The sequence below is a fragment of the Poecile atricapillus genome, chromosome 1 (assembly GCF_030490865.1).
Source record: "Poecile atricapillus isolate bPoeAtr1 chromosome 1, bPoeAtr1.hap1, whole genome shotgun sequence".
NCBI classification, from domain to species: Eukaryota; Metazoa; Chordata; class Aves; order Passeriformes; family Paridae; genus Poecile; species Poecile atricapillus.
Window position 1 is genome coordinate 165,516,392 of NC_081249.1, and position 13,672 is coordinate 165,530,063.

The 13,672-nt window shown below is 42.4% G+C and overlaps 1 protein-coding gene across 1 annotated transcript in view; it reads left to right on the top strand.

Annotated features, from left to right (window-relative positions):
• The first annotated feature begins 2,721 nt into the window (after positions 1-2,721).
• LOC131585866 (ras and Rab interactor 3-like) overlaps positions 2,722-13,672 on the top strand; it is a 156,518-nt gene continuing 145,567 nt past the window's right edge. Inside the window, exons 1-2 of the mRNA XM_058852518.1 lie at positions 2,722-3,292; positions 5,598-5,705. Coding sequence (XP_058708501.1) covers positions 3,136-3,292; positions 5,598-5,705 — 265 coding nt within the window. The 5' untranslated portion in view covers positions 2,722-3,135. The remainder of the gene's footprint in view (positions 3,293-5,597; positions 5,706-13,672) is intronic.

The following is a 13,672-nucleotide window of genomic DNA, read 5'->3' on the forward strand; positions in this document are numbered from 1 at the left end:
AACTGCTTTCATGGGTAGCAGATTTCTCCTCTGTAAGGGATTCACAAAAGCACTCTTCACTGTTTTGGTTCTTGTTTCTTGCTTTCAGTGGTTGACAGGGAAGGCTTCAGGGTTTCTATAGTTAACTGTAATTTCTACAGTTAACTCTTAACTGTTAAAGAGTTAACTGTTTACTCTAAACCAGACAGCTTTATAACAGCAGAAAAAAAGGAAAAAAACTCTATGTCTAAGGCAATATTATAATTGCATTCCTGTTACTAACCATGTGCTTTGGTTTGATCCATGTGATGTTCATAGGATCTGACAGAATTAATGAAAATCCCTCACATGCGAAACTCAGGACCGCTAACAATGGTTCACTTCCACGGTCTTTGTGTAAACAACACATTGACACAAATATGGAATATCTGTGAATGACAGCCTCAACTCCAGACAGCAGTCCCAGACACAAATTTACCTCAATTGTGGCAAACTTATCATTGCACGTCTTAACACCAGTACCTCTTCAGATCAGGAGTGCCATGGCTTTGAAAATGTCTTCAGTGTAAAGAGTAAATAAGTGAATGAACACAGTAAACATAAAAATCACAAGCAGCTTTCATCAGTTGTGGGAAGAGACTCAACCATTAGAACAGCCTCTTTGAAGACCTTACAACTGAAGGTCAGGCATTGGAACAAGCTTCCCTGGGAAGTGGTGGAATCACAAACCCTGTAAGTATTCAAAAAATGTGTAGATGTGGCGCTCAGGTACATGGTTTAGTAGTGAATATGTCATTGCTGGGTTAATGGTTGAAACTGATGATCTTACAGGCCTTTTACAGCCTTAATGATTCCTTTATTCTAAGCAGATTATAAACTTATTTTACTGAAAACCCAACAAATCTCTCCAATCCCCTCCAATATCACCTTCCTTCTATTGCTAGATAAAATCTTCATACAGAAAACTACAGTCTTGTCAGCACTGCAACTCTCATTAAACACACAAAAAGGGGATGGCAGACTAATATTTGCATTGCCATTTTGAGTGGATGGGGAGGATATAGTCCCAGAAAAGAGGTGTTGGAAAGCCACATGAAGAATTACCTCCCAGCTGTTACCACAGGCTATAAAGTGGCATCTCTACTGACACAGCCAACCAACAGCTTCACTGGAACTTAAAGGTCTTCAATGAAAAATTCAAGTCCACTATAAATAAAGGTGCTGATCTAAGACCTTCTGTTGCCTTTATTCAGCTTCCATTGCCTCTGTGTCTAATCAGCCTGTAAATTCTTTCAGAGATTCCATTCACTGTTCAACTTTGAGGTTTCCTATATGGCCATGGAGAGAAATCAAGAGACATAACCTGATTTGTAATCTTCTCAAATTACTATTTTTTGTACTAGGTAAGTGCTCTCACAGTTGCTTCTCCTCTCTCAGCAGCTATAAAGGGAATGAAAGAGAGGAGACTGGAGCATCTCAGTGCCATTCTTCTGACATGCAGTTGTTTTCCTGCTTTAATGTAAATCAGAATGTCAAAAGCTTACCAGAGCCGAGGTGCCTGTGGAGCTTAGACTGCTAAGATACTCAAGTTTCTGTAGCTACCTGCATGTACAGAAGAAACAGTGTTAACACCACTGCTCCTCTTTGGTTCTCCAGCTTGAGTAATGCTTTCTACACTTGAGACAATTGGCAGTCTTCAGCATAGATCCAGAGAAATTTCACATGCACCGTGTACCAGAGCATCCTGAGCACTCTGCATCTTACTGTGGCGGATAGAATTCACAAGGAAAACTAGAAAACACATTTGAACGATGGAAAAACAGAGGAACGGTGATATTTTATTTGTGATTATTTATGTAGGCTGTTTGTATTAAAATTATGAAACCACAACAAACTATGCCAGATATGTGTTGTATATTCTGAAGAATATAGACAATGATCCAGAGGGAATCACCTGAAAGGCCTTCTGTCGTAAACCAAATGCTGTATTGAAAAGAAGATCAGATGAGTTAATCCTGTTTTGTCTACATGTGCTTCCTCATGCGCTTCTGGGAGGAATACAGAACCGATGTGCGTGCTGTAGGAGGAAGTTCCCACCACTCGTTGGCTAACAGTAACCACTTAATTAATGTAAACATAAAATTTTAGTTAAAAAAGAAATGAAATCGCCGTGGCACAGCCTGGAACCACCATTTCACAGAATGGGTCATTAATTTGTCATCCTAAACACCACGCGTTCGCTGAAGCGCAGACTGCTCGCAGAAGTGCCATTCTTCCCATGGAAGCCCATCTTGGAAGGCATCTCCTGGCACAGGTGGATGAGCCCCGAGCCACCGGAGCTCCCCGCCAGCCCCGGGGCGCCGCTCGCGTTCGGGCACGCTGCAGCCCCTCAGGCCCCGGCCCCGCACCTCGGCACCTGCCGCTGCCCGCTGCCCTCCGCCCGGGGCCGCCGGGCGCGACACCGAGAGCGGAGCATTGCTGCGCCCTTTAGGGGAGCGGATTAATTTCACCAGTTAATTCCTTCCCCCCAGCCCGCCCGTGGGGGAGGGCACATGCGCGTTGCCATGGGCGCTGGAGGAGCACCCAGAAAGTTGCGGGAGAGGGGCGGGGAGAAGGGGCCGAGCCGCCCGCCAGGGCTGAGTGCCCGCCCGGCGCCGCGCTCAGCGCGCTTTGGCAGCCGCTCTCAGCGCCGCGGCTGAGTCGCCCACCTGTCGCCCCCGGCTGGCGGCGGGGGAGGGAGGGAGTAAGGGAAGGGATAAACTTCAAACTTGGCCAGGCGGGCGGGGAGCCGCATGGATGTGTCCGTCCCTCGGCGCTGACTCGCAGCCCGCGGCTCGCTGTGGGGCGGCCGCTGCCCGAGGAGCGCGGGGCGCCGCCGCGCCGCTTCCTCCGCCGCCGGCCATGGCCATGGGGCGCGGGGCTCAGCCCGGCCCCTGAGCGCGACGCCTCCCTCCCCGCTCCGGGCTGCCGCCGCCTCCCGCCCGCCGCCACCTGCCTCTCCCTCCCTGCGCCGCTGCCGACCTGAGGCCCTGGGCATCGGCTTCTCTTCGCGCTGCAGCCCGACCGAAATGGAGCCGTCCGCGGGAAGCCGCCGGCAGTGATCCCCGCTCTCCCACCGACCCACTGGCCGCCCCCTCGGCGCCCGCGCTCGCTCCGATGGAGCTGGAGGAGACGCCGCTCGCCCCTCCGAAGACCATGCTGCTTATGCTGAGGAAAGTTCGCAAGAGGCGAGAGATGCTGCTGCAGCAGCTGGGCTTCATCTGCGCCATCCTCTTCTTCGCCTGGTGCATGTCCAGCCTGCTCTCCAGAGCGGGTGAGTGGCAGCGGCGGCGGGACCGGCGGAGCCCGGCAGGGCCGGGCGGGCGGCTGGGGCGGCCCGGGGGCTGCAGCCGCCCCGGGGCTGCCGGGGTTTGGCGGCTTCAAGCGGCGGCGGCTGTTCCCGTGTGGGGTGTCCCAGTGGGAATAGCCCGGCGTGCGGACGGGGCGGGGGAGCAGCGCGGGTTCCTCGGGAGAAAGCCCCGCGCCGGGCGGATGCGCGGCCCCAGCCCGGGGACAGGGGGAAGCTCCGCCGCTGGCGTCTGCTCGTCCGGGGCTCCCCGAGCCCGCCACCCCGCTCGGCTCGGGAAGAGTCCGGGCATCACGGGGCAGCTTTGTGCCTGGGAACGGCCCTGGAGGAGTTTCCCCCCTGCCGTTGCATCAGTGGAGTTCTCTCCAGCCGCCTGTAGTGCACCTTCTGCAACTTCGGGCTGCCTTTCGTTCTGTCCTTAGGTTGTAAAGCTCCATCACCTATACCTGCTTCTTTTCTCAATCTCACACATACCCCCAACACCTCTCCCCCCGTTACAGTATAGATGTAACAGAAAATTCTGCATTTTAGGCTAGGAATGGTGCTAATCTTGCGTGTTATAGAGTATTATAGCAGAGTCTTTTGCATCATTTGTGCATGTGCTCTATTGGTAGACTGATGCATTTATAATTAACCAATTAATTCCCATTTGTTCCTCTGCCTGCTGGCACAGTTTGGGCTGTAAATGTGCAGCTTCAAGCCCTCAACCTGCAATATGCTTCACATCCCTCAAATACAAAGTCTAAGGCTTCTGGGACAGCACTTGGGTCTCTAGGTACAGCTGCCAACAGTCCTTGAAGATTTAAGAACAAAATCGACTAAGCATCTACACTTAATATAAGAAACTAAGATTTCAGCACAATTAGAATGGGTCATCTGCTTAAATTAAAGCTGAAGTTCAAGTGTGTGCTTTAGGGAAGAAAAATCTGCTGAAACTTGTCATAGTTTGTAATGCTCTTGTGCTTAAATTATTGCCTGGCTTGTTTGAGCTGTATCTAGGATGGCAACAAGCCATCCATGTAAGAATTTGGTGCCTTAGACCATATTAGCATATTGCTCATCTTAAAACTTTCAATTTGTTTTTTCCAACTTGGAAACAAGTAATGAGGTTATGAATATGTTTGCATAGCTTGATGGTTTTTTTGTTGCAGTTGTTGTTTTCCACAACTTTTTTAGGTTTTCATGAAAAATGTCATGACTAATGAAAGTTTTTAATCTCCTGGGCTATCAACTAAATCCCTCATAACCTAATTTTTGATAGTATGCTGTATCAGGTGGATTTTTTTTTTCAGCTGGCTAATTTGTGGTACATATTATCCATAAACACTGACCATCTGTTGTCTATGTTTCTTACAATTGTGGTTCAGAATATTTTACTCTGAAAAAACTAACTTCCAAACACGATTTCTTTTCCCAGGAGTCACTAAGAAAACACAGGCATTATGTGATGACAGTATAAACTCTAAAATTGGCCAAGGAAGAATTTCTGTTGTTATTACAATATGTTCATGTGAAATGGATAAGGTTGAGGTGGAAGTGGTTTAATTAAGAGGTTCTGTTCTTTCTTTGGCTATTATAATTGCATATGGTACATGATCTCACAAGTGCTCCTGTACTTTATTTAACAGGTTTCATTGAGAACGCTTCTGGAATATGTGTTTTCCCAAAAGCTCCATTGACTTCTAAAAAAGTTTTTATTTTTTTAATGCTTGTGAGAATTCAGTGTGATTTCCATTTTCTTTGACAAATTACGAATGGTTTGATATTATTAAGCATACCCAAGACTGAAAAGTTCAGAGTAAACTAAAATGTAACTGGAACATATCCATATGCACTTTATTTTTTCATGAAAGCAGTAATGTAATATGTGCAAGTACAGATGACTAAATGAAAGTGTGATTTTTGCTCATGTCAGCATAGCTGGGCTGGTTTCATCTATAGGAGCTGCAAGTGTTGACTTTCACAGGTACAGGCTTCAGCATTTGCTTGCTGCTGAGTATTTTCCTGCTGTGGGTCACAGCCAAGTGTTCTGATAGTTCTGATAGCCAGAACATGCCAACAGCTTGGATATGCTGCCTAGTTGCACCCTTTGGAGCTAGGAGCACCTAGCACATGTCTGTTGGCATGTGCTCCAGTCACAACTTGGATTTTTCCCCGTTTGCATTCTGATGGTCTGTCCATGTTCCTTGTTAGTGGGCACACATAGTCCAGCTGGGATGATGGAGGAAAAAATTAGTGCTAGTGGGCATAATGTTTTTATTATTTAATGTAGGGCAAGAATCAGCTGTTCCAGACAGAGGCATCGTATCAGGAATGTGGAGAAATAGAAGGTTGATGGCATCACCTAATGGGACACATGAAGAGAACTGTACAGAGCCAGGTAAGATGGGACAACTTTGTAATGTCCTATAAGCTCTTAAGATGTTTTGGGTAGTTTTGTCATGACCAAGCTGCAGTGATGTGTAAACATCAGTGTTAAAATTAAAAAAACCCCAGCAAACCAGGACTGTTCTGTGTAGAAATAAGGTTTATTGTGTTACATAATGACACAATTTTATGTATCAAAGGCAAAAGGTAATGTTCAGATAAAGGAATGTTTTGGGGTCATCGTGAGGCTAGTGCTGACAATTCAGTTTCTGTAGTTTTGTTCCTTCGGTGATTATTCATTTCTGTCCAGCTGATGTGTGTATATTGCCCAAGTCACGAGAGGTGTGCTCCTCCTAAAACTATGAGTAGCTAAACATGCAGTGTTTCAGATGACATCTGAGCTCAGTGATTTATGTTCATTACCGTCATAGTTAATCATGGTTTGCTAGTTTAGTGATAAACTGTGTATTCAGAGTAGGAATTTATGTTGTGTGGAGGAGGTTGATGAGGTAAGTGATATGGAAACCCTGGAATCCATTTTACTTCAGGATGTCTATCTTGGCCAGGCAAAAAGAATTGATTGAGGGCAGGAATAGATGATGCATTTTAGTATCAGTGTTAGTCCACAATGCTTTCATCTTCCCATCTGTCTTTCCAGTGTGTATTTCCTTTCTCTCTCTCCTTGCCTCTGTGTGGTTTATGGTGTGTGGGAGATGAGACATTTTGCCAATGGCACTAGCCAAGTTAATTTAAAGTTCAGATTTATTTTTTTTTAATGTAACTCTTTGATCAACTCTGTGATAGCACTGGAGTGCGTGCCTTCTCACCAGCAGTGTCAGCATGAACTCTAGAATACTGTCAGCCCCAGGCAGTAGGAGAGTTTGGAGCAGTATTCCTGTCCTCACTTACACGTTTGTTGTAATACTGAGGTGCCAGTTGTATAGATTGAGGATCACTAGTGTGCTTATACACTCCTGAGAGAGAACTAGAAGAACACAGCTCAAAGTATATGGGTCCAAAAGTTCTAACTATATCCTTTTGATGTCCAAGAACTTCCCTGTGCTTTTGTTAAGAACTTTGTGGGTCGGTTTGCTTTGTTCTGCACCTGTAATCTTATGATGCTCTTGATTTATCTGTCAAAGTTGTTTACAAACAAGAAAGAACACAAAAATGACCTTTTGGAAACACATAATGGTTCTTGATGAATAGTCAGAAAATACTATTCTTTGTCACTCCTCTTTCATTTTCCTCCATATATGTGGATGCATCAGTGTGATCATGTCTGAGCACGTACTTGGCAGCACACTTGGAGTCAAGGCAGCAAAAATTATAGAAGCTAGATCAGAAAGATACCTGTCAAAGTTCTGATGGACACTTCCATTTAGCATGAATGAGAACTTTTTCACAATATCATGAAACAACCAAAGCAAAAACATGCTTGCATGTGAATTGGAATTGCAGAGGCAATACTGACTTCTTGACGTGTTTAAAACAAATTGTTCCGCTTCCTCTATTTTTCTAAAGTCATAAGTTTAATAATGACGTAAGTCATTACTTGAAGAACAATTGGAATAGATAAATACAGCTGGGTCATTTTGACGTGCTTTTTGAAATTCAGGTCTCTGAGGTGCATTTTTCTCTGTAACCATAAGAGATGGACACAAAGGAGGCCCAAATATGCCTCAGGATGCTGAAGTTTTAAGAAAAATATCACAGTACTTGCATTAAATTAATAATTTCTAATCACAGTATTGGTAGTAATCTTTAATTTAAAAAGTGTTTCTTTAGTGAGAACACAGATTTACAGATCAAATCTGTCACAGGATTGCAGTTGTAGCATTTTTAATCACTTCCTGTTGTTCTGCAGTTATGTACTGCTTATCACTGTGTATCTTCTGCAGCTGAAGGAGGAATTGAGATGCTTGTAGGAGTGAGTAGATGTAAGCTGCAAATAAAAGGAACATCTGAAAACAGCTGGAGTTGTTGTTTGTGGGGCAGGAGTGGGTCCATTAAAAACCCATTATTGTTATTGCTCAGTAAGAACTTCTGTAGATTTGGGTTAGCATTCTTTGTTGGTGTTGTTTTTTTGTTTTTGTTTTTTTTTCTATTTATTTTTTTTCATTCTTGTCTGGTAGCCAGGGATTGAGATTTGTCATGTAATGGGAGGGCAGCAATGATCGAGCGCCTATCAGAAAGGAGCAAGTAATATAGCTCGTCTCTGTGGGAATGTAGCTTGTGTAATCACATGACTACAGAGAGAGAAGTCCCAGGAAAGGTCAAGAAACTTGATGGAGATTGCATAGAAGATTGGTGAGAGTGTGGATTTTCAGTTGGCATATGAATACATGGCTCCCTGTAGGCTCCTTTATGAGATGTATTTATTACTACCTGCGTCATTTCTGTGTCTGCCCTAAGCTAAGCATGAGGGGCTGTTCCACTGCATGGCTGTGTGTATGTTACGTAGCAGTTTGATTTTGCTATGTGGATGTTTTTATATGTGTGTTTAGGATACAAGAATTTGATACTACCTTGAGAAATGCAGGTTCTTGCTGAGAGCCTGTTAATCCCCTGTGTCATTGCTGTGCTCCCTTTTCATTAGCTTCCCACACAAGTCTGCAGCTTTACCTCCCTTTTTCCAAAGGCTTTCAGTGAAGTTAATATAGTTACCATTTCACTGGATTTTCTTACTTACATGTAAGTAAAAAAAATAAAAATCCCAACTGTTAGAAATGGCAACTATAGAAGTTAATAACCATGAGTTCCTTGCACTTCATGACACTGGCAAGCAAGGCTCACCCTTTGTAATATATCTTGGGACAAAAACTCCCAAATAAGCTTCTAGAAGTAATGTTGGAAGCTTGTGAGAGCTGCTATCTTCTATAAACTCATATAGTCTACACTGTTTGAGATTAGTCTCATTTGCTGAAGTAGATAGTTTTGTATTGTGTTCTTCTGGAAACATTGATAATGTATCTGGGGCATTGTGAGAAAATGTATATTTTCTCAGAAGAGAAAAAATGCTAAAGTCTCAGCAGTGCTGCTTTAAAAAAGAACCAGGGGATTTTGAAAGAGGACAAGAGCATACACTTGTGTGTGTGCAACTAGAGAAGAAAAGTTGTGGGTTTTGTGTCAGGGGACTTATCAAGAGGATAATCTTGAATGTCTTAAGAGGTGCTCCATGTTTTTTCTGATACTAATATTCTGCAATCATGAAGAGTTATAGATTTTCTCTGTCCCATAGCAGCTGGGAATGGTAGGTCAGCTGCAGGAAGGAGGTGCAGCCTAGGGAGCACCAAGCCAACCTCAGTTCTAGTCTGGATGGAGATCAAATCCTCACTACAGTTAGTGTGCTTTATAGCGTTTTTCTATTAAAGATCATTCCTGGCTTTAAACTTCCCCATTGCTGAAAGCTTCTCTGCTGTGATAAGATATTGGTCTTTACATTGTCTTGGAGGCTAGAGGGCTTGAAGAATGTATGTAGAAGGCTCTGGACTTCAGAAATTTTATGTGAGCCTGGGATTTTTGAATTATGAATCTTATATTTGTTTGGTATTGAGTAACTCTCTGGATGGCTTCCTCTTGGAAGGAAACCAAACTACCTTTTCTTTATGGCTCTGGGTAGATTTCTGTGGGAGGAGGAGTTGACCTGACCCTCACTTAAGGCAGAGATATGAGAAAAGAGGAGTAGTTGTCTCTAGCATCTTAACATACCTCATTAGTTTGCAACTGAATTTTTTGCCATATCCAAGCTCTCGCTTCCATCTGCCATCAGCTTGCAAGCTTGCAGTGCCATCTGCCCAGAAAGTCTGATTTGTAGCTTCTCTGCTCCAATGGCTTGCCCCTTGTTTCAAAATGTTCCTATGACTCCATGTCCTCCAGAGCTCCAAGTACCGTTTCCAGGGCACATCCAAGGTAGGGTGACTGGGTGTCATGATGTTTCTTACCACATGCCTCTGGGGCATGTCAGGCTGTTAAACAACTGATCCAGACCTTTTGCTGCTGTGAATATTTTCAAGTAATCCCTGATAGATTTTTTTTTTCCTGTTAATTAGAGATATATGGGAATATATTTCCATTGTCTTCTGACACTAGTCAGGGAGCAGCCTTGAAAGAGACTGGGATTTTCTTGCCTGTGGTTTGTCAACCATGGACAGTTCATGAGGTAACCTGATGTTAAATAGGTGATGATTTGGTTCAAGCATGTTCTTCCCATTGTTACTAGCGGGTAAAGATGAATTGTGGACTGGGAGAAAGACAGGGTTAGCATTTCTTCCTGACCCATGATGCATTTTTAGTTTAGCATTAAAAGGCATGTTGTAGCAATGCTTTATGTTCCTGGAGTGAGAGAGAAAGAATCTGCAGATTCCTCTAAATCTAAAGGGTCCTCTACAGTAAAGTGTGTTTCCCAGTAGCATGTGTATAAGTGATTTTTGAGTCAGGATCAAAGTCATTAAGTCTCTGTATGTTTTAGACTGTTAGTTATAACCCTGGGGACTTAGGTAAGATGTGATGCATTGTAGAGAAACTGTAGAAGTCTTAGACAGTTTTGTTAGTTTACCGTAGAGAGAACAAGAGCCTGTTATTTTTTTCTACAAAAGTCAATGATGACTAGAGAAAACAGGACTGACTCTTCCAAGCAATTTTCCAAGGGGGCAGAAAATGTTTTTTCTTGTACACTTGTAGTAAAGACACTGTAGGAGCTATTGAGTTCCATTAGTTGTATTTAACAAACACAGTGCTTATTTAAATGCATCATTCTTAACATACTGGATTGATGTATCCTTTTTCCCCTTAATCCATATAGACACCTTAATAAATATAAACTCATAAACTGAGAGTAATAAATGCTGGTGGAATATGTAATTTTGTGCTGATGTAAATTTTCTTTAAATGTTGTGAAAAATTTGTATTGAAAATATGCATTTCTTTTAAACAATGCGCTCGTGATCTTCCCTAGATCAAACTTCCGTTTTGTGGCAGCGATAAATGCCTTAGACCTCCACTTTTAAGGATGTGGTATTAATAATTTCAATGTAAACCTTTGTTTCATGAACAGCCTAAATTAGTAAGCTCAGCATGACCTGCATGTGCTCTTACTATGCATTCATACAATACCTAGCACAGAAAGACTCATGGTTTCATTGAGATACTACAGAGAATTATTGTGCTCTGTTATGTTATTTGCAAATATTCCCCATGTGCATATTAGCCAGACTTCCTGTCTGCCTCGATGCATAGAATATGTGCAACTATTTTAGTATGACAGATTTACTCATAGTGCATGTGGATTTAAAATATTTTGTTATTTCAGTGTGTTATGCCCTCAAAGACCAGGAAAGTTATCAGCCATAAACATTCTATTTTCATGTTGGTCCAAAAGGAAATGAAAATGAAGAAATGTTTAACAAAAAATTTCTTAGTTGCTTTATGTGTATGGTATTCACATAACATTCAGGTGCAGAGTCCTGTGAATGTATATTTATTTTTGTGGTGAAAGACTTACTAATTAGCTAGCATGCGTCTTATTTCTGTAGCCACTTGCCATATGCTGGTGGAGTTTTGTTTTGGGTTTGCTTTGGGTTATTCTCCCTCACCCTGGGACTCCAGACTCCCTCTTGTCCGTGTAGATACTGGGTTGTGATCTCATTTGTATGGCTTCTGATTCTGGGGAAGATAGATGCATGACAATTTAAAACCATTTTTAGTGGGGTAGTTGATGGTAAATGACAAACATTTTATCATGAGTTTTTCTTACATGACTGCCAAGGTCTCCTAAATCAGAATTCACACCTAGGTTGAGGCTGAACTTCTGACATCTTTGCACGGCCTTTGAGTGTGAGTACTAAATGGTTATGCAGGTAGGTGTAGTTGAAGTTAGTTGGGAAAAGTGGTGGGGTTTTTCTTTGTGTTGGGGCTTTTTGTTGGGTTTTTTTGTTTGTTTGTTTATTGTTTTGTTTCTGTTTTGTTTTTTTCTGTGAACCGGTGTTGGAAATGCGCTTTGACTGAACATAGAAAAATAATCATCCTTCTTTCTGAGCTGTTCATTTTCTAGCAGTGTATTAAAACTGGCATCCAAAATACTAGAAAGAAATGAGACAAACGTCTCTCTGTGCTTTGACTCAACCTGCCAGCAGCATCCCCTGGAGACCTGAGAGCAGAAAACAAACTCCAGGCTAATTTATCCATTTTGCCAGGTATAGGGGTCAAGTTTGCTGGAAGCAGTTTAACACAGTAAATTAAGGTCTGACTAAAATGCCATGTAGAGATGTAGTAAACAAAGGCAATTCAAACATATTAAATAGTATTTTATAATGTTACTGTATATTCTTAAACCTAGTAAAAATATTACTTAATGTAATCTTTATTTCATATGACTCAGATTTATTTACAGTTGGCTTGGGTCCAGTTGAACCGCACTGTGGATAAGGACTTTTACAAGCTAAGTCTTTGCTTTGGAACCAAGAAGCCGGCCTGAAACAAAAATCCACTTTTTTAAAATGTAGCCACTTCAGAACTATATTTAATGTCTGTGGACACAGGTTCATACTTGAAACATCCAGGCTGAATGTTCTGGATTGCTGGACTAAGACCTCAAGCTTCCTGTATTAACCCAACTCTAGTATTTAGATATCTGATTTGCCTGTATTTCAAACCACATTACCTAAGCATTCCTCAGATGTTAATGTAGTAAATAGTGCAACATTTCTTTTTCTGTAACTTTGGACATCTCAGGCAGAGAGCAGCTATGTGAATTATTGGCCTGATGTCAAAGAGGAGATATGTGACAGAATCAAATCCAGATACCTCAGTTTTGATTTAAGCTCCTGGAAAAATGATGTTTGGGCTAGTGTGACCTCCTGAAGTTCCATCCAACCTGAGATGTCCTGTGATGTAGTATGGAAATCAAATGAATTGCATTACATTATATTACTCAGGACATATTTGAAATCCTGAATTAGGGATTTCAAAATCAAAGTTAATGAGACTTGGACATGCAGCTCTCCATGCTATTGCTGACTGACTCACCTTTAGTGGGAGATAATGTGTGTATATTTGCATATGTTCTTCTCTAGTATGACTGGGGATATAGGCCATTTTGTAGATATGTGCTCAATTTTCCACTTAGAAAATGATGCTGTTGGTCTAAAAGCTGTGTTTAAATGTACCTATCCTTGTCCATGGCAATTTTGATTTCTGTGTCACCTTGTACTGCAGCTGAGACTGAAAGCATTGCCGTCTTGCCTTGTAGCATGTGCAGTTGTTACCAGACCTGACTTTGCTGTTGTAGGAGGAGGATTGAAAAGGCCTTATAAATCAGCCTGTGAGCATTAATCTGTACTTCAGGGGCTGGCCTAGTGCAGTCTTTGTGAGATCTGTGTTGCTGGACAGATGCTAAAATGCTGGATTCATTGTTTCACCAGTCTGACTTGGACCACCAGTGTGGAGGATTCAGACAAAACTCTACAAGCATGGAACTGGGCAGGGAAGTAGATTGTGAAAAGCATCTGGAAACAAAACTTTGTCACCAGAAGCTGCAAGAGGGATAGAGAAATTTGGGGGTTGGAACTGTGTGGTAGAAGGACTAAAATGATCCTATCAGGCATCCTGGAGTTGGAGGATAGATGGATAAGACACATGAGTGAAAGGAGACTGAATTTGGGTGGTGAACCATGGGAGAACCTTGGGAATTGCAAGGCAAAGAGGTAGGCCCTGGGAAATAGTAAACAGAGAAAGTGATAGAAAAAAGTGAAAAATCAAAATGTAGAGAGAGGTTTGGTTTTGGTTGGGCAAGAAATCTAGAATTTCATTACAGTAAATTAGTTTTAAACTTTGTGCTGCTAATATTTCTGGTAAGAACCCTTATAATTGTTTTTTTTTTTTCTGAAGCTACAAATTTTTATTGTAGGTATTTAGTTCAGTGTTTGTTATTCCCATGACATTTTACAGAATAGATGTGGTTACCCACCTAGCTGGCTGAAA